The sequence below is a fragment of the Phalacrocorax carbo genome, chromosome 2 (assembly GCF_963921805.1).
Source record: "Phalacrocorax carbo chromosome 2, bPhaCar2.1, whole genome shotgun sequence".
NCBI lineage: Eukaryota > Metazoa > Chordata > Aves > Suliformes > Phalacrocoracidae > Phalacrocorax > Phalacrocorax carbo.
This window is the reverse complement of record NC_087514.1, coordinates 135,321,178-135,349,045: the sequence shown is the minus strand read 5'-3', so window position 1 is coordinate 135,349,045 and position 27,868 is coordinate 135,321,178. Positions and strand designations below refer to the sequence as shown.

The 27,868-nt window shown below is 41.4% G+C and overlaps 1 protein-coding gene and 1 long non-coding RNA gene across 6 annotated transcripts in view; one reads left to right on the top strand and one right to left on the bottom strand.

The window, feature by feature from the left end:
- LOC135312081 (uncharacterized) overlaps nucleotides 1-11,046 on the bottom strand; it is a 19,565-nt gene extending 8,519 nt beyond the window's left edge. For 2 of the 5 annotated variants that reach the window (XR_010371731.1, XR_010371735.1), the window contains exons 1-2: nucleotides 10,085-10,160; nucleotides 7,902-7,966 (exon numbers count right to left, since the gene is read on the bottom strand). This is a non-coding gene — a long non-coding RNA (uncharacterized LOC135312081). Of the gene's footprint in view, nucleotides 1-5,262; nucleotides 5,390-7,901; nucleotides 7,967-10,084; nucleotides 10,167-10,784 lie in introns of those variants that run through there. The other 3 variants (XR_010371732.1, XR_010371734.1, XR_010371733.1) reach the window with 3 other exon arrangements.
- Nucleotides 10,178-27,868, top strand: TSPAN13 (tetraspanin 13). The gene is made up of 6 exons (XM_064444492.1): nucleotides 10,178-10,309; nucleotides 22,641-22,808; nucleotides 24,123-24,203; nucleotides 25,032-25,145; nucleotides 25,485-25,595; nucleotides 26,802-27,868. The coding sequence occupies exons 1-6, from the start codon at nucleotides 10,247-10,249 to the stop codon at nucleotides 26,874-26,876; spliced, it is 612 nt and encodes a 203-aa protein (XP_064300562.1). The 5' UTR covers nucleotides 10,178-10,246; the 3' UTR covers nucleotides 26,877-27,868.

Below are 27,868 nucleotides of genomic sequence, written 5' to 3'. Positions count from 1 at the left end.
CCTTCTTGGCCACAAGGGCACATTGCTGACTCATGGTCAGCTTGTTGTCCAGCAGCACTCCCACATCCTTCTCAGCAGAGCTGCTTTCCAGTAGTTCAGCCCCCAGCCTGTACTGGTACATGGGGTTGTTCCTCCCCAGGTTCAGGACCTTGCACTTGCTCTTGTTGAACTTCAGAACGTTCCCCTCGGCCCAGCTCTCCAGCCCATCCAGGTCTTGTTGGATGGCAGCACAGCCTTCTGGTGCATCAGCCACTCCTCCCTGCTTGGTATTGTCAGCAAACTTGCTGAGGGTATGCTCAGTCCCTTCGTCCAGGTCATTGATGAATGTATTGCACAGGACTGGACCCAGCACAGACCCCTGGGGAACACCACTAGTTACAGGCCTCCACCCAGACTCTGCTCCATTGAACACGACTCTCTGGGTTCTGTTGAGTCAGTTCTTGAACCACTTCACTGTCCTCCCATCTGATCCACACTTCCTTAGCTTGCCTATGAGGATGCTGTGGGAGACAGTGTCGAATGCCTTATTGAAGTCAAGACAGACAACATCCACTGTTCTCCCTTCATTGACCCAGCCAGTCATGCCATCACAGAAAGCTATCAGGTTGGTCAAGCATGATCTTTCCTTGGTGAATCCATGTTGACTACTTCTGTTAGTCTACTTCTGGCCTCCTACTAAAGGCAGACATCATGGACATACTGCATTAATTCTGACAGCAGAGACTTATGGGGAATGAAGTGATGGACTTTCAGCACCAACGCAGATATAGCAACGAGAAGCAGATGAAAGAGATCTGAAGTCTGTTCCTGCTGGTCATCTCGGAGAAAAAACTTCTTAGCACCAATATTCAAAATTGAGACTGGAAACAAACACTGCTCTGCTGTTGACAGGGAGATGACCATAAAGTCTACCTGGCTTTTGTTGGCCTACTTCTATCGTAATATCACTTGCAATAGCTAATAGCACTCATCATATCTATTATCACTCACAGTCAGCAATCCCAGTGAATGGCTGCAAAGAAGCACTGCAGTGCGCTCACAGGTGGTCAGTGCTCCAGAGCTGTCTGCTCCTAATATGACTGATTGCTTGCTCTACCTAAATTACGTGAAGAAATATTTCCTGGGGAAAAGCAGCCTTCAAGAGCACTTTATTTTGAGTATATCATATTCATTTAAGGCTGGTTCCTTTAAAAGATTGTTTCAGATTTAAAACCATTTGCTACTGTACTGGAGCTTGACATATAGCTCAAGAGCAAAGCAGTAAATTCAGAATAAGCATGATACTTTACAGTTTCGCTGTCAAACTCTGGATATCACCTGATGCTCCAAGTAAGAAACAAGGTTTGTTTATTTTAGTTACTAGGTACCTATTCCACTGTTAGTATCATCTGCTTGCAAGAAGACTACTAGAAAATAAAGAGCTGTGCTCATAGATGAACATACTCCTGAGCACTCATGCTGCTTTACATTTTTATGTGAGGGCCTGATATTCTTTCAGTGCTTTCTAGGGAAAAGACCAAATGACGAAACTGCTTCCAGCTTGTCCCCAGCTTGCACAGAGACAATGATGCTGACGCAGCAGAACTGGCTCGCTGCAGCAGGTTGTTTTCCTAAATAGAGGAGAGAGTTATAGCTTTTTCTATATGCTCCTCATGCATGCTTAAAAGTACTGCATCCACTACTAGCAGCTCATGGCTGTAGGTCTTCTCTTTGCAAGAAAAGAAGATATGCTGTTCTAATAATGAGATATTTTAAGGAAAGATGAATTGCTATGGGCACATACCATTATTACTGAACCAACTGCTTCAAAATGTATGCCAGGTGTCTAAATTAGTTATGATGCTGGCTTAAGATCTGATATTAGGAAAGAAATCAGGTTCTTTAAATGTACCTTCTGAATTTTGAGCCATTTACTGCTCATATTTTCAAGGTTTTGCTCATAACTAAGTTGCCCATTTCTGAAAGATTCTCACATAACCACAGGATTGCAGCAGCTAACTTTAGTACTGTGCTGGTTTTGGCTGGGGTAGAGTTAATTTTCTTCACAGTAGCTAGTATGGGGCTGTGTTTTGGATTTGTGCTGGAGACAGTGTTGGTAACACAGGCATGTTTTAGTTATCGCTGAGCAATTCTTACACAGAGTCAAGGCCTTTTCTACCTCTCACCCCACCAGCAAGCAGCCTGGGGGGCCCAAGAGGCTGGGAGGGGACACAGCTGGGACAGCTGACCCCAACTGACCCAAGGGATATCCCACACCATTTGGCACCACACTCAGCATATAAAGCTGGGGGAAGAAGGAAGGGGAGGATGTTTGGAGTGATGGCGTTTGTCCTCCCAAGTAACCCTTACCCATGATGGAGCCCTGCCTTCCTGGGGAAGGCTGAACACCTGCCTGCCCATGGGGAGGAGTGAATGAATTCCTTGTTTTGCTTTGCTTGTGCACACAGCTTTTGCTTTACCTATTAAACTGTCTTCATCTCAACCTATGAGTTTTCTCACTTTTACCCTTCCCATTCTCTCCCCCGTCCTTCTGGAGGGGAGTGAGTGAGCAGCTGCATGGGGCTTAGTTGCCGGCTGGGGTTAAACTACAACAACTACAAATAAGCCATTCCAATGGAGCAAGGTGAGCATACTGACTGTGCTTTACAGAAATCACAGAAACAACAGATACACCAAAATCTGGCATTCTGTCTTTTTCTTCTTCCTGTGAATTTCTTTCACCTGAGGATTGCTGGTTTGGACCAAATGTCTCTATTCTCTCACAAGTCATCTATCCCACCTTAGCAGGAAGTCAAATTAAAATACCAGCTCATGACATCACAGGGAAAAGAGGACTGCTCTGGCTCCTGGATGAATGATGTAGGAATGACAATGAAACTGTGTTTATTTAACCTAGATTAAAGAAGGCTGGGGGCAGATCTGACTGCAGTGTTACACTCTCTAAAAGGAGTTAGAGTGAACACAGAGCAAAATTCTTCTGAGAGGGACACAGCAAAAGAACAAGGCAGTGGCCACTAGTTTAAACAACATTAATTCTGGTAACAGAATAGTTTTCACAGTGAGAGTACAAGTTGCCTGACAGGTTATGGCCCTCCATGCTCAGAGATGTTAAAAACTTGACTGAACATCTCCCTGAGCAAACTGCTTTGGCTGACGAGTCAGCCCTACTTTGAGTAGAAGGTTGGATCCAGGAATCCCTTACAACCTGTGTTCTCCATGGTTCTATGACAGGCACAACACAACTTGCCACACAGCTCACATGCGCAGGATGAACGACAACACAGTCAGACAGACCTGGTGACAAGCACTTAGCTCAGCAACTTACAGCAGAACCTTGGTGCTCGAACTTACTTTGTGATGCACAGCTTTCCTCCCTGCCCTTCTGCTCCCACAGTACAAGGTCTTGATCAGACCATCCTCTACTGTTCTTCTGCATGCTTGGGAACAACTTGGATTTCTGCTTCTTAGCATATGATGCCCAATTCCTTAAAGATTTCTTGGAACTCTCCCAGCAAATCACCTGGGAGGGCATTCAACAGATGGTATCCATTTTCCCTTCAAACCAAAACCATCATGGTTTCCACCTGAACCGGATAAAGAGGAAATCTTTGGGATGCAACGGTAATGAGAACCTCCAGAAGACATAACATAAGATCAATAAAAACTGCAATTAACCTGAAAACTATTTACTTCCCCACTGCTTACACCCCACTGTTAGTCCACAGGCATTAACATGTCCTGTTAATCACAGAGTTATTGCCTTAACTTACATTTACTGCTGAAGTTTGCTGGGCTTATTTCAGACCTGAAGAACAGATGTGACAGTGGATCTGATGCCAGCCTGCTGCACTGATATACTTCCCATGAGAACAGAGTATGATAAACACTGCCTCCGAAAGCCTACCTTCTCAGCAGTTATCACAGTTATCCACCTCTCCAGAGACACACAAATGCCTTATACGTAACAGCACAAGTAAGTTTGGATTTGGCTGCAGGAAGCATTAGACCACTTCACTGCCTGGATCTAGATTTCTGCCTTTTCCTCTTCCAGACTTAACTAAAACCAGGTCAAGTCCAGGACATCCCTGAATCCTGGTTTTGAACAGAAGAACTGGGCTTTAAGTCAAGCCTTTCATGTGTTACCATTCAAAATACCATTGTACTGTTATTTTCTGCCTCTAGTTGTTTCTTTAATACATTAGATGCAACAAATTCTCTTTATCCTAATCCTCCATCAACTTAATTCAAAATGGATTTTTAAATGTGCCAAAAGGTAATTCTTACAATTAAGATCTTCAGAAAATCCCAAGAATTAGCTTCTGAACCTATAAAATAAGTATGTCTCTTTTACTATTTTTTGAAGGCTGACCTCCATAGTACACTTTCCCTTTATAGTCAGTGTTCCGATGCTAGTGTAGTAGTTTGTCGTTTTGGGGGTTTGGGGTTTTTTTTCCCCCCCTTACCTGTCTATAAACATTAGAGGGACAAACTTGACCAAGTCTAGCTTTTGTCTGGCAAGCGCTATTCACAGGAAGATTCAAAAGACATATGCATCAACTGAATTGACAAGTAGACACCATTACACTCCAAAGTTATTTTCACCCACTGCATGGTAGATCTGGTGGGAATTATAAAGAACGGCTTAAAAAGCAAGGCTGGACATCCAGCCACTCCATCCAGAACAATGGCTTCACATTTGCCAGCAGCTGCTTTTGCTTGAAAAGAGACCCTCTTCTAGGCAGTTTTCTAACAGGGATTAATCCTGGAAAGTTAAATCAAAGAACTTTATGCCATTTTGATTTTGGTCAGAAAGTTTCTCAAAGAATAAATTCAGCATCTGTCTTTCCAAGAGCAAAGATGTACAAACAGTTATTTCCTCAGTAGTTATTTGTAACCACTTGTCAAATTTATTAAACTGAACATTTGCTATGTCTTTGTGCTTTTGGAGGAACTAATTTCTGACCCAGTTATGGGTTGCCTTAGCCACTGTACTTAAATGGCCTATTTTCCTGTCCTCATTTCCCTTTCTCTATCTACAATGCTCCACTTCACTAGAAAAAGAAATCAATAAAAATCCCAAACAGTTTTGCACACTTTTCTCTTTTGCAGAGAAGAACCTCTGATCCAAACAACTCAGGCAAGTTTATTCTGTATGCCAGAACTGTCTCTCCCTCGTCATGATCATCAATGTGAGACACCACCACACCACCTTGTATGTCTACCCAAATGACGGCAAAGATCCATGCAACATCTAACACCTACCTCTGCTACTCCTCACTGCCTGGTGCCAGAAAGGGCTTCTTTAAGGTTGCAGGTGGAATGGCACGAACGCAATAGCACTGCCAGGGAACTGATTTTTTTCCAGGAAGTGGAAAGAAATTCCTGACTGCTGCAAACACCACGGCACAGAGAATAAATTACAAAACAATGGAGTGATTAACTGGGGTTCGTCCACAGGAGATTTTCACTGAATTTAGCTCTTACAAAATCTTAATTGTTACTGCAGATAACATTTTAAGTGTATGTTTTATTGACTCCATATATTCTACCACTGCATTACTGATAACTAGCGTGACTAACTGACATGACCAAATAACTGAGGTGGTTCAGGTGACCAAGATGACTCAGATTTCCCTTTTCAGTGACATAAGAAATAACTGGACATTGGAATCTCTACTTTCCACAGAAAGATGTGGTTGATCATAAACAACATTTTACTTCACAGGCTTTGTTGACCCTAACACAGATCCTACAGCCATCATCAAACTTCAGACACAGTTACTGGTCCAAGCACAGTAACATGCTTTAATGGTCACTGCCAAGGTAGGATAAGCCCTTCATTTACTCCAAGTTAAGCCATCTGAAACCCTGTCCCTTTGTGCATATTCACTGTGCACCTCAACACTAACATTTAAAAATGTCAACTGTATAAAATAAATACTTCAAAAACTATTTAGATGGCAGGTGCTTGGCTTATTTTTTTAGGGCTGATGCAGTAAGTTTTAAAAACAATCCTATGGGACCTTTTTGCATAAATAAAAGGAAAATGAGAATTCCCTAGATGCTGCATCATCATAGCAACAAGTATTAAACTATCGATTTTAACACTGTCGTTTGCAGTCTTAAAGGAAGCAAAAAGACTGGTGCTAGTCTTTAAAAAAGAACAAAAACAAACCAACAAACCAAATAGAAATACCAAGAGAAATGTAGCCAAAGAAGAAAATTGTGCGAGGCGCATTCTACGTTTCTTTAAAATCTTAATGGATTCTAATGGATAACACACCTGATTGTCTTGCAATGGAGTTCATACAATTTAGACTCATTGTGTTTATTTGTCCTACTATCACAAGTATTTTTCTTAAACATTTAAGAAGAGAAACTCAAAGTCTAACTTTAATAATTACAAGTACAGAGACTGTATGTGGCATTCCTACTCCTGGAAACACCTGGCTTTTTTTAACCCTGTTTTTTCCCTGCCCAATTTCGATGTGCATGAGAGACTTTACACAAACAACAGGGGAAGAAAAATGGCTTTGCAAGACAAAGAGTGAAATGAACTACTCAAAGTGCTGTCAATGGCTCATTGTAAACCTGGGAAAAATAAAGCGATAAAAATCAATTTCTGCAAACAATGTTTCACATAAAATGCTTTAGACACTCCATAATAGTAGAGAGTAAGAAAAAAGGTCACAGTACTTTAAGACAGTAGCATATACTTTAAGAGAACTTTGTATATACTTGAGCCTTCACATTTCAAATTTGTGCCTCAGAAGTGACAGACCTTTAGATTTCAGGTACATAATAAATAGCATAAACAAGCAGCAGTGATGCAGGATTGCAGCATACAGAAACAGCAAAGGTTTGCCTACAAGCTGAGTTTGCATTCAAAGTGCTTCAGCAGAAGGCACCGTGCAGAAAACCCCCTGGAAACAACTCCAGCTGATATGAGCTTTACAAGGAAATGAAGAGTAAACTGCCCAAACAGCTCCATTTGAAGCTCTTCTGACTAGTAAGATGCATGCCAGCATCGAGCCCCTGTAACTCTGCATTTTCTCTCCTTGCAGGAGCACTTCCTTGCATACTTTTGTACTGTCTGTAAGTGCACGTCAGCAGCATTACAAGTGCCCAGCATAGTCTGCCCCCGTCACAGTTTCCTATGAAAGGACGACTAATTCACACTCTTCATAGCTCCTCCTGTTGCCAGCAGTGCCACTGAAAGAAGGGCAGAACAAAGACTGTGCAAGGAAGCGGAGAATAAGATTCAGAAAAAAGTGAGAGAAGAAAAGGCATAGTCTGCTTTTGCATATGTCTGGGAACTCTGGATTCATGTAACAGATGCGAGTGCAGAATTTGTTCCCTATAGACACAAAGGGTGAGGAGACAAATACTTAGGATCCTCAGTTGGACCAGCTATTTAAATAATCTTAAAAAAATAATAAAATAAATACTATCTATGCTTTCCCTACAGAGGGGAAGATTTCTCTCCAACTGCAAGAAAGCTTGTTTATAACCAACAATTTGTAATTATCCATTTAAAAGAATTAAGCCAATTTAGCTCTAGCCAGAATACAAGCTAAGTGCTACATCCTGATGGGGAACAGGAGCACAGACGTACTCCTGACCACCACCAGAAATTACAGCAGTCAGCACAGCCAAACGCTGTAACAGCACAAGTACTATTCTAAATCTAAACCATATTATTCCAAGTTTGTACTCTAACTTGCGAACAGAACTGAGGGGGTGGGGGAGGGGGAGAACTAGACCCTAGCTACATGCATTTTTCATAGCTCTATTTACTTAATTGAAGCCTCTGATTATTTGTATCAGCTGAACTGTGCCCCAGAGTTTATGGTCAAAGTGGACACAACAACAAGTTGCATTAGTCATGATTAGATGCCTACCTGAATCTGAAGTAAAACCTATAGCAGGTACTTCTCACCCACAAAGGACTGCAGGAGCTGAGTCCCTTAACAAGAAACACCAACATTAATTATGAAAGCAGACATACACCTTTTAATAATTAATAGTGAAAGAGATCTTCTACAAAGGAGGGCAGTGGATGATGATTTTGAATAATTCAGCACTAAAACCGAAAGAACAATGGTATAGTAACTTTATATGTGACCATTTGTGACAAAATCCAACAAAAACCTGTTTGATATGCTAATGGATTCTTGTGTTCAGGAAGAGGTATACATTCAAGATACTCTTTCCTTTCTAGGGCATCGAACAATTTCTGAAACCAGTGTTTACAAAAGCAGCTGGTAAAATTGCACTGAAGCAAGTGACTTTATACAGGGCTTACGCTCTGCCAGACTTGGGCCCAAAAGTTCAGAAGCTTGGCCCAGTAAAGGCAGTAGATCCCCTGCATTCCCAACAGGCCAAATTAGCCACATCATTAGTTAAATTACAAAGGCGAAAAAAAACACAACAGATTTTTCACTCATCCTTACACTTCACAAAGCTCCAGCAGCAGGGATAGTCTCTGTCTGTCAAGTTTAGAAACAAACAAACAGAAAGCTTCAACAGCTGTTTAGCATTCAGATTTAATTTGTGGTCACAAATACTGGAGAATTTTAATTTGTTGCCTGGCTAGCAGCTGAGAGGTAGATATACATCAGTAAAAAAGCAAGGAGTCTTTGTTATTGCATGAGAAAAAAAATGTGTATTACATTTAATTGCAGAAGTCTGGCAAAATATCAAAGAGCATGGAAAAAATATGTTAAAAAAAAAAAACCCTGAGTGACAGACCAGGAAAGACAAAGCCTGCTGCTGTTCAGCTTCTTTCTGTCTCACTGCTGGCAAGTATTATTAGCCTGCTGCAGCTTCCCTTAGCAGATGGAGGCCAGCCAAATCGCATAAAACAAAATGCTTTTGGAATTTCCTTCTTAAATTGTTTTGATGACAAGTTCCTATTAAGAATTGTTGTGAATTCATCAGAAATTAGATGCAGCTTCCTCTGCTTACTAGGAACTGACCATCACAACTTCTCTGACACCAAACCCTGATGAAGTAAAACTACAGTGCTATGCACCCTTACAGACATCCCACCAGAGGGACACATATCTTCTTGTCACTTTGTGAAGTCCAGCAAAAAGATAATAAAATACCTTGGACACTAATCCTGCAACACATGTACACACTGAAGTAACTGGCAGTTATTAGAATTGTGGTTGATATTACAAAGCATCACAGAGCAGAGCTCAGCCCATGGCGACTGTGGAGAAAGGATTTTGGAGGACACTAGTGACCCAAACAGCATTCCAGACAATTAAGAACCGGAACAAATACTTGGTACTCACTAGTAAGAAACCATGACTAGAGTGGAGGACTTTGTTGGACTTCTAGGTTTTACTCACTTATAAGTAAAAATATTTAACCCTCAAACTAAGGAAATATACAGATGTAAATATGTAAGAAGTGGCACAGCAGATACGACTGTTCATAGATTCTAAAAAAAATTAAGAAGAAATAATACGGATGAGTCGCCGGTAAAGCTGTAACACCCTTCCAAATACTCTAACACCCCGGAAAAGTAAACCCGTGGATGTTTCCTTTCGACGACACCAGGAGTATGTCCTCGACTGTAGTCAAGCACTACATCGTGGAAGGGGAAATGAGGAACCTCCCACCCCTGACCAACAAGATGGCCGAGGAGACGCCCACCACCCCCCAGCCGCCCTGAGGTACGGGCCCGCCGAGCCCCCAGGCCCCACCTCGCCCCTCCGGCAGAGCGCACAGCCGGGGCAGAGCACACACCCCCGGCCCCCTCCGGCAGCGGGGCCGCGGGGCAGAGGCCGGCCGCGCTCCGCCACCCCGAGGGGAGGCGGAGGGAACGAGGCGCGAGCCCCCAGCCTGCCCGCCAGTGGCGGGAGAAGAAAAGGGGGCGCAGGGCCGGCACCGCCCTGCTGATGAAAACGGCCCGGGAGGCCGGGCCAGGCCCCCAGTGCGAGGCCGGGCACTAAGCCAAGCCCGGCCCGGCAAAGCCTTCCGGTGCCCGCAGATAACGGGTGCCGGGGCTGGCGGGCAGGGCGGTGCCAGCCCTCCCAGCCCCCTCCGCGTCTCCTCATTTGCATGTTTTTACCTTTGCGCCAGGGAGTGGCCAATCAGCCGCGGCAGCGGGCGCCGCTCACCTGCTGCGGCCTCGCCCGCGCGCCGGGGGGGCGGGGCGGGGCGCGGGCCACCACCACCGCCGCCACCGCCTCCTGCGGCGCCGTTCCCCGGCACCGGCAGCGGTACCGGCGCGATGGTGTGCGGGGGCTTCGCCTGCTCCAAGAACTGCCTCTGCGCCCTCAACCTGCTATACACGGTGCGCGGCCGCGCGGCGAGGGCGAGGCGGCGGGAGGGACGCGGGCGGCCCGGTGGGGTCTTCCTCGCCCCGGTGGGGTCTTCCTCGCCCCGGTGGGGTCTTCCTCGCCCCGGTGGGGTCTTCCTTGTCCCACGGGTTCCGCCACCGGGTGGGTCGGGGAGGCGGCGGGGCTCGGGCCGGCCAGAGGCGGCCTCCTGCGCTGGGGGGGGGGGGGGTGTGTCTCCGAGCTGGGGCCGCCGCTAGGTCGCGGCCTCCGCTGGGTGAGGGAAGGGTGGCAGCGGTCAGGCCGGGCTTTGTCGCCGCAGGGACATGGCTCCCCGGGATCAAAATCCATGGCGGCCCGGGAGCGGGCGTTGCCGGCCCGGGGGGTGCCTCGCCTCCTGCCTCGCCCCGGCGGGCCGGGCCGGGCTGGGCTGGGGAGGGGGCGGCACTGTGGCGAGGGGAGGCCCGGCCCGCCGGTGCCCTTTTTCCGTACCTGGAAAGGTCGCTGCGCCAAGCCAGGCGTGAAGGAGGAAGGGTTTGTTATTCCTCAGCCAAGGAGCAGCACCGAAATAAGTGCGGTTGGGTGAGTGACAGGTGCCGTGTCGGTGTGTTGGACCCTGCGAGACCCCTACGGACCAAAGCACGCTGGAGAGCCAGGGGGGTGCGCTGGGGGGGGCCTCAGCCCCCCGGAGAGCGTGCTTCCCTGCTCTCCCCTGGGGTGGACCAGCGAGTTGCAAGGTCTGGCTGCTTCAGAGCAGTGGGAACATGCATGAGGGAGAAAAAAAAAAAGGTAGTTTGTTAAACTGAAATAACTGACCTACTGAGAGCTTCAGGCAGGTGCCTGCTTTTGTTCGGGCAGGTTGGAGGACCTGTTTCCAACAGAGAACAATAAAATCTCTAATTGTGGTATAGCTGTGGGGTTTTTTCCTCATCTATTTTAAAATGACATGGCAATAGCAAGAACCAGGACTATGTGTAATAGCTTCCTCTCACAGCACTTCTGGAGAGGTAGTATGTCCTCTAGTGTTTCGTGTTAACAGCGGTGCCTGGGGATGACTTTCAGCAGACTGAAATTGGGGTCAGCCAGTGCTTGCGGGCAGTTGTTTCAGTGCCCTTCTGAAAGCATTGCCTGATCTTGACTGAAGGCGAGACAGGAGAACAAACAGGTCTAACACGTCCATACGCGTAAACGCTGTTCATCAGAACAAACAGTTCTCGTAGCTGGCCGTTACTGGATCTGATGGTAATCACAAGGACGGAGCATGAATGGATCTAGAAGTGCCTGTGCTGAAGCCAAAGTTGTTTATTATTATAGTCTTTGGTGTATGTGGTGACCCTCATTCCCTCAGGAAAGAGTGGAGCAAAAACCTTGGTACAGGAGAGGCAGTGCTATTGCACGTGCATCCTTCTTGGTGCCTGCGGAGTAGAGTACGTCCCTGAAATAGTCTCTGGAGCATGCTTAGGGAGCCTAGCCTAGCTGCCGTGAAAGTCACCCAGGATCCCTGTGATGCTGTGGGTTGCCCGTGCTACCCCCAGCCAGAATAGAGGGGAGCAGGTAAGCATTGCCTCGTTTGACATCTGTAGGTGGAGGTAAGTTTAGTGTGTGTAGCCTGTCATGGTAAAGGTAAGTTAGAATCATAGGATAGCCCAGGTTGGAAGGGACCTCAGAAGATCATCTTGACCAACTTCTCGTGGGATTGCCCCGTCACAATGGATGGGTTCTAGGTGAATTGCCCCATCCTGATTTCTCTTTCCAGTAAACCAGAGGTTAATGCAAGAGTTCTTTTTGTTATTGTTTCTTGAGTGAGAAGAATCTGGATCTTACCAACATAATACATGCATGAATCTCATTTTGATGTTGTGTGGACAGCAGGTGATTATTCTGAAGACACCATCACTTATTCCTACAGCCATATATTAACCAGGTATAAGGGGTTTGGTAGGTCTTTTGGGTGTATTTGGCCTCAGCGAGGGTGGACTGATCTTTGGGATCTCTGTAGTTCTGTTTGTGATAGCTGTACAATGCACCGATGACCTTAATCATGCTCTGATGTCTCCTTCAGGAGAATTTACCTTGTGGGTGTCACCTGGTATTCTTTCATCTGACCTATACAGAACATATGTTTTTGCTGAAGAGAAGGAATGTCTTCTTTGAATTACAGTAACTGGAATATCTATTTGTCGTTGCTTGTGTTGCTCATTAATTATAGACAAGTTACAAGACTAATGCTTTCAAATTCTGAGTTGCAGAAATAGCACTTAAGGTGTTTAGTTACCCTGGTGGAATTGAGCTAGCAAAATGTGCGGCCTTTTCTCTTCCTTGGTTAGACAGAAACCTGACAATACAACACCTGGGTTGTAAGAGCACAGTGAATGATGGACTTATTTTTTCCCAGCTTGGAAAAAATAGAGAAGACAACCAAAGCAAGAACTTCATCATCATCATCTTTTTTAAGCAATGTTAATTCACAGTAATAATTGGTGGGGAGTAGTGAGGGTAAGAAGGGGTATAACATCAAATAGGTAATGCTTCTTGAATGTTTCTCTAGCTAGCATTGATGTGTGTGAATCACATGCTTGGAATGAATTAACATTCAGATCTGTATATTGAGGGTTACAGTTTGTGTTCTGCTTTTCTATAAAACACTCCTAGAATAGAATATTTGAGCTTGATTATTTTTTTTTAAATGCTGTCTTGTTTTACTTTTTACAGTAGTACACCAGGAAAAATATATGTCCTGGCAGTAATAAATCAGTTACTGGTTTAAGGCAAGAAACTAGAAACCCACTAACCTAATTGTTCACTTAACATTCTTTTCAAATGGTACTTTTCTGCTGACTTTTGGTTCTTCTCTGGGCTAAGCTAATGTCCTTAGGCCCTGATTCTATTTTTAAATTTATTTTATATGAGTAATTCTGCAATTTATGCTGAGTCTTGCTGACTTCAGTATGGTTCCTTATAGGTATTGGAAGAGTAGAGAAAAATAATTGAGACTATTTGTTCACTCAGTGTGTATATAATGACGTGTATTTCTGCAGTAAAGTGTTACATGAAAGAACTGTCTGCAGACAAGGACCCTTAAAATACTAGTTTTGGGTATCTGACCAATTTTGTCTTTATTCTTCTATACATTTCCCATTGAATGGCAAACCCATACAAGCTGTTTAAAATGCCTGTCCACAGAGTTCAGCCAAATTCAAGGATGTGTACGTAACTCAAGGCTTCTTAGCTTCCAGGTATGAGAATCCTAGATGCTGGCTCCACCAATATTTGCTCACTTCAACCAGACAAGGATTTCCTTAGGTAGACAGTGTTCCTTCCAAGGAAGTCTTGAGTAATTGTGTTGAAGTGTAGACAGTTGATATCTTATTTCAAATCAGATTCTCAGAAAGGAAAGGGAAATTCCTAAGTCCTAGCTTGAGATGAAAGATGGAAGTGGTAGCTGGGCCACAAGATTAAATTTTTAAAATAAAATTTAAAAAAATCCTGACAGTTCATGTGGATGGTGTGTGCTGGTTTCGTCTCCCAAGCAGCTACTGAACTATTGCTGCAGCAGCAAATATGAACTCTTTTTTGTCAGTATGTAAACGTCTTGCCTCTGTTTTGATAAGCAGGCTTTCAGTTATTCTTATACCTAGAGTGGCCGTTTCATTTAAAGTAAAACATACAGTACCCTTACCATTAAAAGTGTGTATTTATAAGTAGCATGGAGTTCATTGCACAAGAACATCTGTGTTTCCTTTTAACACGAGAAAGTTCTTTTATCAAAGTAATTTACTTTTTATAGTACTTTGATCTCAGAACTTGTGTTCTAGACTGCCTGTTAAGCGTCCTGGTTTTTGCATCACTTTTCAAAGCATTGTATTTGAAAGGTGTTTTTTTTTTCCTGTTGCTGCTTGTTGTTCTCTGGGTGCAGTATTTATTTAAAGTGTAATTAGTGCATTTCTGCCCTCTTTATCAAAATTGCTTTTCCTGTATCCTGGAAGAATCCAAAGATGAGGACAGAAATTATCAGATTTGGACAGCACGTGGTTAGCACAGTAGGGTTTTTAATAGTGTTTGTCTTAGTTGCGGCATTCCTGATGTAGAGGGGTGAGCATGTTGCATCTTCTGTGCAGACCTGCTAGCTCCATCTGCCTTCTCCCTGCATGAGGGAAACCTGGCATTAAAGGCAGGGTGAATATCTGGATTTTCCTGGGGAAAGGGAATGTGTCTGTTTTCAGTGTTTTCTGATAACTCCTGAACACTGTAGTGACTACACGGCACCAGGTATTAGCAGCCAGGAACTAGAGAAATGCAGTTCTTGCCTCATGTGGCCATTTCTTTCACAGTGGTAAATGCACCTGTGATCTCTGTGCTCAATTCCATTTCGGTCTGTGTAAGTTTTGTTTGTTCAGAAGCCACCAGTAAATAGCCTGCTGTTTGCTGCGTCTTGCATCTTCAGTCAGCATTTAGGAGTGCAGTGTCAAGAGTTTGCTCCAGCACCAGCCTGTGCTGGCCTGGTCTAGCTTATCATCCTAACTGGGTGCTCAGCAGATGGGACAGGTTGCCTTGGAGCCATTTCCGTCATTCTCCAGGACATTTTGAAGACGGCAGTATAAGCTGTCCTAGCCTTGGCGTGTAAATAAAACAGTGGTACAGAAGCTCCCAGGTGTGTGGCAGGGAAGATTAATGCTGGTCATATCAATTTAGTCCCAGAGTTTTTTGTTTCCATTGGCTTTTGGGGAAGGTTTCTATGCTCACGCTTGAGAACACAGAAGAGTGACTACAGCAAAAATATAGATATATATTTTAAGACTTTTCATCAGTGCTTGGGAATGCCCTCAGCTATACTGTGTGTCAGTTTATAGCCAAAGTGACAGCAGTTTGTGGTAGCAGGTCAGAATTGAAGCACGTGCTGGGTCTGTAGACCAGATGTGCGTGGGCTTTCTTTTTTCACTTGTCTTATGCAGAGCACATAGTGGCATTTGCAGCTAGGAAGGCAGACCACGTTAGTGGAAGAACTGGAGAATGACAGGGCACAGAAGAAGGAGGATATCTAGAGCATGGTATGTTTTGAATCCACTGATGTTTTCTGCCGTCCTAGCAGGGCAGATGGACACACTAAAACTAGCATAATTATCGAGAAGCCCTTTTAATGCACTGTAGTAGCCTTGTAGCTTAAATTATTAGTTGTGTTCTTTCTACAGTGGTTTTCGCGTTGAGGGAGATATATGTGTGGAAGAAGGATCTGTGGGATCACCAAGCTTCCTGAAAACTTATCACAACTTCTTAAAAAACAATGAGCAAACAAGCAAGCAAGAACAAGTAAACATTTCAGCAGAAAGCTTTCATTTCCAAAGATCAGGGACTATAAAACGGGTTAAATCTCACTGCCATTTTAACATGAAAGAAGTTTGTTACGTGGTCAAAACCAGTTTGATCCTGATTATTGGCCAATAACATGAAGAACTCTGAACTAGGCGGTCAATTTTAAAGAACTGGCTTTCGTGATAAGAGAAAAGGAATGCTGCCTTTCACATAAAATGCTTATTCCACATCATGTGTCTTGAGGCTGTTAAGTAACCAGACTACTGATCACTCATTTAAATAAGTTCCCTAAAGGTAGAAGATTTTGCTTTCTGTTAGAAATCCTTTTAAGGCGCTCAGAGCTTTCCTTACTGCTCAGCCTTTACTGTGCTCTGAGTAATGCTGAAGAAGTATTGTAAGGAGATAAAGTTGCCTACAGCTGTGATGGAAATCAATGTAGCTTAGTCTTAGCTTGCTAAAGATGCACCACTATATACTGCCTTGTCTATTTTGTTTTAATGTGTTTTTAGATGAAGTGCAGGGAACCAGAAGAACTGTTTCCTGGATTCTTTATGGCTGTGCAGAAATGGTTGGCCAAGTTGGAGGGAAAGGTAGTGGGAATCTCTACCTTCAAAATATATGCCATTTGAGGTTTAAACTTTAAAGCCCCCTTAATAGAAGTGGAATATGAACTTATATGTGGAGAAAGAGGTTAGGGAGGATGTGTTTCATCATGTGTGTAATCTCTGGTTTAGTTCCTGTTCCATATCCAGCCTGACAGCTATTCTGTAAATATTTCCTTTGCTGATACCATTGTAAATGCTATATAATCTCTTTACCCAGGGAATGGTGAGGCTGTATTTCTTGAAATTTAAATTCTTAAATGCAGTTTTCACTAACCTCTTTTTGGGCTAAGGCTACAAGAAAACGGTGAGAACACTAACTTCTGCACATGACTTCCTTCCTAGCGAGCAGTCCAAGCTAATTGAAATGCTGAAAAGTTGCTAGGTAGTCAAAACAGCAGATTTGCTTGTAGCTTGCTGTTGAAAGGAGGAGGAGCTGGTTTTGGTATTTGAATTGTTTTTCAGTGGCCTTGTCTAAAGAAATAATTTGTCAGTATTTTGGTTTCTTTTTGTAACGTAGACTGTAAGCTTGTGGATAAGTACACAAGGGGTAAGTGTGAAGAGAAATACATTTTTTCCCATACAGCAGTGAGGGAAATGAGCAATGCACAGGAGAACTTGGATTTAAATAATAGAGCAATAGATTTTTTGTGGGTTTTTTTTTTGGTTTTTTGTTTTTGTTTTTGTTTTTGTTTTTTTTTAAAGAAGTAGTAATTTATGCAGCAGTAAGGAGAAAGGAAACCCCAACAAGTACTGTAAGGGCTAAGGCTTTAATCATGTTAAAAATAAGTTAACTGGAGAACAGGACAATCAAACCTGTGATAACTTTACCTCAGTGACAAAGAATTTGTTCTTTGTCTAGAAATTTTTATTTCTGAAACATATCTGAAGTTCAAATGTGTGTGTATTTGTATATCTATGTACAAAAAAAATACAAAGAAGTCACTTAAAGTGGAGTCTGATCCATTCCACTGATCTTGAACTTACAGTCTTTAAAATCTTTCCTACAGAGATGCTGACGCTGGAAAAACATTTTTGTCTATTGGCATGATGCTTGATTTTCTTAATTTTTTTTTCTGACTCCATGGAAAAAGTACTCTATCTCATAGTGAAAACTACTGATCTTCACTTAGGATTTGTGCTGCCTGTAGGCTTGTTCTGGTAAAGCATTTACTTAATTTCAAATTGATGAGTTTATATATTGGATTATGCTAAGCCCATGTTTGCGTGTTTCCTTTTTAAATAAGCTTGCTAGAGCTTGTGTTGATGGAGAAGGCAGTATACAGTAAATGAGGATATTAAATTTAAAACACTAGCTGTCGCCCCCACACATGCACACGCTTCCCATAGCTCTGTGGTGCTTTTCTGGATTGTGGGCAGTGCTTGTAGCATCTTTCTGTGAGACAGATTGCTCCAGCTTGAGATTGTAATAAATTCTTTTGCTCTTAATGCCTGTTGACTTTCTATGTAAACATGCCTTAAGTGAATGGGACCTTTTAAATCACTTCTGAGTACAAGACTTGTACATGTGTTTTTGAAGCTGCGTAAGTACTTCTGAAGAATCATTTGCTGCTCTTCTATTGAGAGACCTTCTTACTGCTTGTAAGAAGGGGTTTTGTTGATGTGGGGTTTTGGAGCTGGTGGTAGTCTCTATTTAGTGAGCTAGATGCTACAGAAGAGTCCTTGGTCAGTGCTAAATTTGTCCCTTATCTGCCTGTTAAAACTGCAGTTTTTGATGTGGAGACTGGCAAAGCTTCTGTGGTGGAAGAGCTGGCTGTGGTGTGTGTGTGAGTGTTGGTTGGAAGGGACTTCTGGGGCTCACCTGACCAGGCTCCTGCTCAGTGCAGGATTATGAATAACACTCATTTGGCAGCTGTGGCTTTGTCTACTGAGTCTTAAAAACCTCCAAGAACAAAGATTATCACCTCTCTGAGTACAGCGCTAGCCCACATTGCAGATGTTTTTCCTAATGGCCAGTTTAAACCTCCCAGGCCGTTACTTGTGGTTGTTGCCCCTTGTTTTATGGTTGGTCAATATGGAGAAGAGTTTGCCTCCGTTGTTTTTGTAATGTGGCTTCAGCTTCAGTTGCTATTAGATTATCCCTAGGCTGCCCCTTTGTCAGACTAAACAAACCCAGTTCCATCACCTGCTTCTCAAACATCATCCTCAAGGCTCCAGGCCATTTTGGTGACTTTTTCCAGGTTCTCAAATTCCTTTTTCACTTGGGGGACTTGAAATAGGGCACAGTATTTGAGCTGCAATCTCACCCGTGTTGAGTTTCCTTTGATTGCACTCCTCTTGGCTTTCCCTATTTGCAGTGAGAGCAAACTCGGCTTATATTCAACTTGGCAACCAGAGTGATCCCCGGGTCTATCTCAGTAAGGCTGTTGTTCAACTGGTCTGTTCCCAGGCTCCACTGAAACACCCCAGGAGCAGAATTTTGCACTTCATGAACTTCCTCAAGTTTATCAAGGTCCATTTGAGTTGAATCTCTATTTGGAGAGTCACGCACTCTTCGTTGTTTAGTATCGTCCAGAAATTTTCTGGGGATTCGTTCTGTCTTACCACCCAGCTTGTTGGTGAAGATTCTGCATAAAATTGGCCCCAGCTGGATGCTGAGCCATCAGTTACTACCCTTTAAGCTCAGCAGTCCAGCTCATTGTCATTCAGTCTAACAGGCTGTTTCTCCAGTCCGTGCCTTTTCAGCGTACTAATGAGACTACTGTGGGAAAACAGATCAGTCCTGATCACTAAAACCTGGGCTGTGATTTCATGTATTTTTGGTAGATTTATCAAGCAAATATTTGAAGTGTTAGTAACCAAAGCTAGCTTTATGTAAGTGATGCTGTTTTCTTTGGGGAGTTCTGGTGCTGTGAAATGTGGTTTCAGTAAAATAACATTCAGAAGCTCCATAGAGAGTCCTTTTCCCTTTATTTAACAGAAATATGTAACATTTTTAGAAGTAAATAAAGCTTGTACATTTAGATGGTACATATTACTTACTTGAAAGTAGTTAGGGTCATTAAGTAATTTTGTTTCAAGTGTGTGTTACTACAATGTCTTAGCAGCTTCTCATTTAGAAATATTGCATCTAAGTGCTTTTGTTTCAAAACACTGGTATAAGCATCGTTGAGTAGTCGTTTCCAGTGGCTAAACAGTGGCTAAAGGTATGAGTCTTGCATTGGTATACAAACTTGTAAAACCTCTTCCCAAAAGAGCCGAAGTTATTTTTCCTGTTTGTTTTAGTGTGCGTCTACTTTAGTTTTTTACATTATGGCCCTATAAAAATACATTATATATATAGTTTTATTGTTCATCATTAAACTTGTCTAATCCAAACCTGAAAATGAGGGAATAACCACCATTTCATCTTTCAGTCAACATGTAGAGGAGGCAGGAACTTAATACTAGATCTGTTTCTGGAATGGTTTGTAAACCTGCTGTTTCCACTTCAGTTTTGAAACATGAGGTCAGTTTTCCATGATTTTAAGTGGACGAAGATGGAGTAGCTGATAGTTATTTTGATCCAAATCATGTATCTGCCTGACTGGATAGAGCATTTTCACATAGTTTGCCAACGAGAACCCAGTAACATGGACTTGTGATCGTACTGAATTTCCAGATGTTTTAAGGAATTGGACAATGGACAACTTTGTCATGTGAAAGAGAAAATACAGCCTTAGTATTGTGGAGGTAAAGCTTGAAAAATGAGGCCGATGGCTCTAAGACTAGAATGTGATCAAAAGAGAAACCAAACTATTTTATGTTGGTTTATTTTTCAAAGCCGGTTACCTGATGCCTGAACATCTGGGGTTCAACAATTGGTTTAAGAGCCAGAGAGGGTTTTTTTTCCACTTGAAAACCATAGTGATTCTGGATTCAGTATGTGGCTCTTTTGTCCACAAAACCTTTTGGGGCCAGGGAATCATGGTAATAACTTTTAGTGTCATACACACTGATTTCACGTACATATCCTCAGAATAATGTAAGCTGAGATGAGTGACAGCAGCAAGAAGTAACCAGAACACTGCAACATATGCGTTGTTTTATCCAATAGGTGCTTTAAGCACAGATTCTATTTAGGTCTCTTCTTTTGATTTTGATACTTTAAGACTAAAACTGATTTCTTCTAATTGTTTTAGACCTCTTATGAAGTGAACAAAGAGCTGAAGAAATACACGTTTTGGTGAAATTCAGACATATTGGTGAAAATGAAGATTTGCAGTCATAGCTCAGGCAGGAGAAAGAAGTATTTGTGGAAATCATGAGGAACAAAGTTTCTTCTGCCTTTCTTTGTGAAATAAATTGAAATTTGACATTGCCTTTGAGATTTTTTTATGAGAATAACACTTTGAAGAGCTGTGTAGTGGAAGCGTGCTTAGAAGTTGATGCAGAGCATGGGACATCAGCCAGCACTTTCTGATTGGAAATCAGGTTATGGGTTTTTTGTTGATCACTTCTGACACTTACGTGGCAAAATAAATCTTCCCAGTGGTATGAGACCATGAAATAAAGTGAATGGGCACAAATCAGAACAGTATTTAACTGTCTGATTAGCAAGGCCATTTTTTTTAACATAATATCAGGAAATTCATAGCCTTGTGCAGTGTGCATTCAGAAAATCTGTCTGTGGCAGAGCCAAGGCTTGTTTTCTTTTATTTCTTCGCCGTTTGTAATTTAGATTCACAACATCTTGGCCTAGTGTTTTGGTTTTAACTAAATATGGTGATTAAGGCTTTTTGTTTGAGAAACAAAGACAAACGTGAATTAATCCTAAAGCTTTACTGATATTGAACAATTCCTTTGAATTTTATATCATGCTTTTGTCTCTTCACATAGTAAGGGACAGGTACAGGTGTGACAAATAATCTCCTTTTCTTCTTGTAGACTCTTGTAAATGTCTTCTGTGGATTTGGTGAAAACATTTTTTTGAGTTGTGTTCCTGTATGAACACATCGAAAAAAAACACTCACTGTGTTTTGATCTTGACGAACACCACTATTTGTTTCACTAGCTTTCTTGACGTTATCTTGGATTTCCATGTCTCAAAAGTAGCATTACATAAGTCAGTTTTCTAAAAGGTACTTAAGTTGAAAAAATACACAGACATATTTAGTATTAAAACCAACAAAAACAGCCTGCTGTAGGGTAAGTATACTGAAATGATGGATAAGTTGGGAATTTCCTTTTATATTTAATTTTTTTCAGGCCTCTGGATAAGCAGTAAAATGTCATGAGATACGTCATTTGAAGGGAAACTGGTGAGCAAGTGTGCTTGCTCTGTATTTGTTGTTGAATAAAGCCAAATAGCTGGACTAGACTGAATGCTTACTGGTTTGGTTTGGTTTGGGTATATACCTCTGGGTATTTTTTTGTGAGGTCAGGATTTTGGAAAGTTAAAACTTGCATGGTGAAATGGTGTTATTTAACAGAGAATGTAATGGGCAGTATGTTACATGTAGGTCTAACCATTTCAAAGAAGTGAGTGTTAGGCATCTTGTGTATTGGACATATGGATTGGCTTTGTCCCCTGCTTTCCTCCTGCTGTACCTCATTACACATTTCTCTGTAGCTTTTCACGTTGGAATGTTGTTTTTTTTTTTTGTTCTGTGTTTTTGGCATGGAAACAGGAAAGGCTGGAGCTTCCTGCCCATATAAACAATAAATCCCAGTAAACTAACTGGGACGGATTCTGCCTTGCCTTCCCTGAATACCATCTTTAAAAGGAAGGAAACAGCATAAGAGGATTTGGGGTGTTGAATTAGGATTGACTTCATGGTAGAGCTATTTTCTTGAAAAAATGTGTAGCAGGGTCAGGGCACCTTTATTGTTTTACAACATGAAGTCCTTGAGATACAGATCTAAAAAGTATTTCTGTGTGACCTCATTAAACTGTTGTGTTATATCATCAACTGTGTAGAGGCTTCTCTAATGAATTAATACATCTGTATTACTGATTACAGTAAGTTTTGGCAAAGTGCACTTTTTTACATGTTCAGAGCTGTGGAGCTGTATATGCTGTTTTCTGTAAATACACTGCCTGTGTTTCAGAAGACATCTGGAATTTTCATTCTTCTTCCATTCTGTGAATTAAAGCTAATGACTTTAGCTTATTTGTCATTTCTGTTATAATCCACACCTCAGTTCAGTGTCTCTAGTCAGTCACAGATAATGCAACGTGGCTTGACTTGTAGGTAGAGTGAGTTGTAACTGCCCCACATTAACAATGCTGAAGAATCTGTGTGCCTTAAAACATCTGGAACTGAAGTTATCTCTACGAAAAAGTGGAGGATTGGTTTGTTTAGGGTCGTGCTTCTCTTTGCACTGGAAAGAAAAGTTGTACCTTTCTAATAACTTTAATGTAAAGAATGTAGCTGTGTGTAGGTTGAGCCTCTTTCAATATGCAGACTAATTTTTTGTTTTCTCTTCCTTCCAGCTGGTAAGCCTGCTGCTGATTGGAATTGCGGCATGGGGAATCGGCTTTGGCCTCATCTCTAGTTTCAGAGTTGTTGGAGTGGCAATTGCAGTAGGAATCTTCCTCTTCCTTATTGCCTTAGTCGGATTAATTGGTGCAGTGAAACATCATCAAGTATTGCTATTCTTTGTATCCTTCTAGTGCATTACATGGATCACAGCTTGGTTCAGGCCATGTAAACAACCTGCTCTGTCAGCTGAGACTGATGTGGAAAGTGCTTCAGAAACAGAAATTCACAATCTTACTTTGGTCAAGTGCAGTCTGAATTAACCTTCCTTGCCATTTAACTTTATTCCAGCTTCCTGTTTTTTTTTTTCTCCCTTGTTTATGCTCTGAAAACAGAAGTATTCACATCTCTTTTTAAAAATCAAAATACTTTAATTTTTTGAGAGCTGCTTATGTTGGGTCGCTGTGTCACAGGTGCCTCTTACTATATGCTCAACCCTACACCAAGCTAGACTGTGTGAACCATTAATGTTTAACAGTAGAGAAAGGTGATACTTCCAGATAGCGAGCTGGTTGTAGCTGTCAGGGGAATGCATTGTGGGTAATACAGGCTGTCAAGAAACATTTTTTCATACCCAGCCTTTAATTGTGAATCCAGACTAGAAATGAGCACGACTTCTCTGTGCGCTTTGCTGCCCCTTTATGCTTACTGACGCTGCATAAGCAGTCTGTAGTGCTGCCTTGCATAACAAAATTGATCTGTTTGGATGGGAGAAGAGATTCATCAGATAGAATTATTTTTCTCATTGCAGTCTATGAATAAGTAGTCATCTCCAATTTACAAACTATTTAATTTTGTGAGATAAATATCTGCCTCTGAACATGGTGGCCAAATCATGAAGCCAGTGCCTGACTTTCAAAATGTGATCATTAGTATCAAAGTTTGTTCTTGTTGTTTTATACTGTTTTCAGATGCGTTAGTCCAAAAGTGTGCAAGGCTATGTTCCAAAAGCAACTTTCACTCTTTTTTAATCTAGGCTAAAGTTATCTTTTGTTAATTAGTGACAAGACTATGTCATTGAAGTAAAATAATTTCTGAACATGCAATACCCAGAAGACTATTTTCCTGAGAGCTGTATTTAAGTAGAGTATCTTGAAATGACAACATGAGTCCCTAGAGCTGGAGAAATTGTCTGTAGATCTCTCTCTCTGAGCTCCTTTTATTAACCTCCCTGCTCATGTTGTCTTGCTAGGCAAGAAACACCTAACCCAGAAATACCAGCTGTGTATAGTAGTAGCCAAAAGAGATAATATGTGGTGATTGAGTTCTGGGAACATTAGTTGGGTCATCGTTTCCACATCCAGTCAGAATTTACTTCTATAGTTCTTTTGTTTTAAAGGACCTATTGTTATCCAATGAAATGAGGAGTACCATTAGGCATATGTGTTATAAAAGCAAAATTAATTTGAGAGTGTATCCTTAACTACTATTTCCAGTACATGATTATTCTTTTGCTAGTCTTTATTGTCCAGTTTTCTGTCTCCTGTGCCTGTTTGGCCCTAAACAAGGAACAGCAGGTAAGAAAAGTTTCCTGACTTTTCAGTTAATCTGTAGCATAATACTATAAATATGTATGTACATACGCACACACTTAAATATATATGTAGGCTTTCACAAAATGGGGAGAGCATATTTTAAGAAAATCAGCATTATCCTTTTAAATAAGGACTAGACCTTGGGCAGTGCTTGGCTGTGGTAGCTAGAAAGAGGTACATCTGGGTTCTAAAATTACTTTCAGCTGTATTTTTTTAAATTATTTTGGTTTTAAGCTTCCTGAGTACATTTATGGTCACCAGTGTAGCAGCATAATATCTTGACTTTCTCATATGTTCAGCAATTCCAGATAAGCTGATGAAATCTACAGTAATCACAGTGTAAAGGTGATAAAGGCACTGAATTGTTTTTGTGTAACCGAAAAGGTTATGACAGGAACAGAGGTGACCCTTAAGTGTGAAAGTAAAACCAACTTTTGTGGGGTGTGGAGACTAATTCTTAACTACGTAAGCAGGCAAGTGTACAGTGACTAAATAGTCAGCTGCCTACATGTAAGTGCGCTTTTTGTTTGAAGTCTGAGCAGTCCCAGTTAGATTGGTTGCATGTGCCATTACTAGTGCTCTTGTTGGGTTTAGGAAAAAGAAAGGAAGAAAATTAATTATAACCATGAATGTGCTGCTGCTAGGTGCTGCATTAGCTCTACAGGCTAATTCAAGTCATTCTTTATATATTATCCTGTTAGACATCAGGATCTGAAGGTTTTAGTCAGGGAATTACCAACTTGGCCTAGTGTATTGATTTCCAGTGAAATGCAAAACTGTTCAGTATATATATTTGCTTATGCCTTCTAGAGTCAACTTCTAGAGGTGGGATGGAATAACACTAACAGCGCAAGAACAGATATTGAGAGAAATCTGAATTGTTGTGGATTCAGAGTTTTTGATCTGAATGAAACCTGCTCCTCTGTAAGTTCTTCAAGCATGATAAATCTTAGAGCTTCATTGTGTTTGTTCAAATATGTAAAACTGTTTTCATAGTTGCAGAAAGCAGAGTTTTTTAAGAAATATATAAAGTAGTTTTTACAATGCTACTAAGCTCTTTGGTTAACTTATTGGAAACGTGATCACACCGCACCCTGTGACGGTTGTACTCCATTGTCGTTTACACACTTGCTTTTTTGGAGCCTTTTAAAACTGCTAGGGTTTTGTCCACGGCTGGTAGTCTTTTATAGAGCTAACGATGCTTTCAGTCAATGAAGTGTCATCAGAAAATGGAGCGCAATTCTCTGTTCATATCTGCTGCAGGATTGTTTCAGAAGTCGCCAGTGTCAGCCATGTGCACCGATAATAGAAGAATATTCTGGAATGGTGCTGAGATTTGTTGGAGGTATAGGACTCTTCTTCAGTTTCACAGAGGTAAGTAAGTAGGAGGTTAGAAAATTGATTGCTTTTTCTCTGCTTTCAAGGCTCTTTGTTTTGTGAAACAATTAATTTTAGGAGGTTTATTACAGGAACTCTCTCAGGAGTCAAACGATTAATTAGGTTAAATTTTCCCAGGCTATCAGCTTGCTTAAGTCTGCCAAAGGGAGGGCTTGTCTTTTTTTCAACACTGGGAGTTCTTGGAACTTTATGCTATTTAGACTGCAAACTGCAACTAGATACCACGTTAAAAGTTTGAGTTTAGTTAGCTGTTCAGGTTTACCATTCTCCAAAAATAATAAATAGAGTGCCATTGCTTTACCTTGTTCCCCTGTTCTTCCTGCCTCCCCCGACCCATGCACCCACACAGGCTTTGTGTTTTTTTCGTTTGGGCATTTTATTTTTTTTGTGCCTCCTGTAGTGCAAAGATAAAAGTTTCATGAAGAGTGAACTATGTTCGAAACATTGGATTAAAAAGGTCTTTGACTCTTTGCTTTAGTATCCAGACAATACATATACTTGCTTTATTGATCAATGAATAAAAATCCTCAGAGCAGGTCTTTTGTAACCCCACAGCAGAGCATGTGAAGATATTCCTTCTGCTGGTTAGTGCAGTTTTCAGAAGGCTTGTAGCTATTACAGCAGCAAGAGGGATACTGCAACTTAAACAGAATCACTCTGACATCTGCTCTCAATTTCTCTACTAAAAATGCGAAGCTGCTGGGAGGGGAGGAAGGTGGTCAGGGGGAGTGATAGGATTTGAAAATGTACTGGAAAAATAGCCTTATAGTTAACTGGTAACTGTAAAATGAAACAACTTGGAGGATTTGTTTATCATTACACTAAGAACAGGTTTATGAATATTTGTCACTTGAGGAGGGAAAGAATAATTTAATACTAGACATGCCTATGAGAAATATTTCACATTGCAGCATTGCCGATACAGTTTTGGCTTTTTTGTTTTCTTCTCTCTGTTGCTAGTTAAGGTGCTTTCTTTTTTGTAATTAAGAAAGCTGGTGTGTGGTTTTGCAATTTTAGCAATAGTAAAATATCCTAAACTTGTGTACTGGAAATTCATTGTCAGGATTTTATGTTTAAAACAAATTTTGTAAAACTGATGGAAGATGGGGTGGAGACCCTTTGCTTAATAATATCTTTGGGTTTGTGTGTTGTTTTTTGTTTTTTGTTTTTTTTTTTTTTCAGATTCTGGGAGTCTGGCTGACTTACAGATACAGGAACCAAAAGGATCCCCGTGCAAACCCCAGTGCATTTCTTTGATGAGTTTATAAAGGACTGAATCGTCTCTCTGCACTCTCTGCTTCAAAATACTGATTCTCCATAGTTTGGTGTTTCTCCATAATCGGTATTCTACATGTGCTCAAAAGAAAATTGTTTCTGTAAGAAATTTGTAGTTTTCATATTTAATTTCCCACTATATTTCTTCTAAGGATCTCTATCTTGAAGTAGAGTGGTGCATTCAGTTGCTGGGCAGAGTCAGACTGCTGCGCTGAGCTGGTTAAATAACTCAGTTAAGACTTTGGTAGTTGATGTGGTGAACTCTATACAGTGAGTTTTATAGCACTACTGGCTTCTCTGGTGTCCCAAAAAACCCCAGAAGTATTTTCTGCTGTATTCATTGATTACAAAAATTCATGATTTCTCATTAAAATGGTAAAAATTTATGGTGGATGGTTGGACTGCGTGATTTAATTAGGCTTTAGGATGAACTCGAGTCAACTTTTCTGTCTTAATAATGGTCTCCCACTTTCCTATTAAGGTAAAAATAGAAGCTAAAGATGTTTTCTGTAGTGCACATAGGTATATGTTAATGACTACTGTAGTCTTCAGCCCTCCCTTTCCCTGATTGTTTTGGCTTTATGGTATTTCGCTTTAGAAAGGTATTTTTGGCTTTAGAATTTTGCTGAGAATAAAAATAATTCTTTACTTTTTAATGGATATTTTCACTATGAGAACAATGAATGAAGAAAACCAGGAGACTGTAATCTGCAGCCGATTAACTTTAAACTTTTTTCTTTGACAAGTGGATTAAGTTTGGTATTTGCACAACATCAGAATCAATAGTGGTTGTCATCTTTAATGTAAGAAACTTGATGTCTGGAAAGTTGTTGTACAGCTCTTTTTTCAGATGGTGTAAAATTTTTGTTGTAATAACTCAGCAGTGTATATTCCTCTGTCATCCAGCTAACAGTCTTGATTTCATGAGAGACCGAATTATGTTAAAAAAAAGAAAGTAAAAGCAAAAAAAAGTG

What these genes read in the sequence shown, in the direction of transcription:
- TSPAN13 (XM_064444492.1), top strand. Translation starts at nt 10,247, where the DNA reads ATGGTGTGCGGGGGCTTCGCCTGCTCCAAGAACTGCCTCTGCGCCCTC. An exon ending in CCCTCAACCTGCTATACACG is followed by an intron (nt 10,310 to 22,640) that starts GTGCGCGGCCGC and finishes TCTTCCTTCCAG; the next exon opens with CTGGTAAGCCTGCTGCTGAT. An exon ending in ATCAAGTATTGCTATTCTTT is followed by an intron (nt 22,809 to 24,122) that starts GTATCCTTCTAG and finishes TACTATTTCCAG; the next exon opens with TACATGATTATTCTTTTGCT.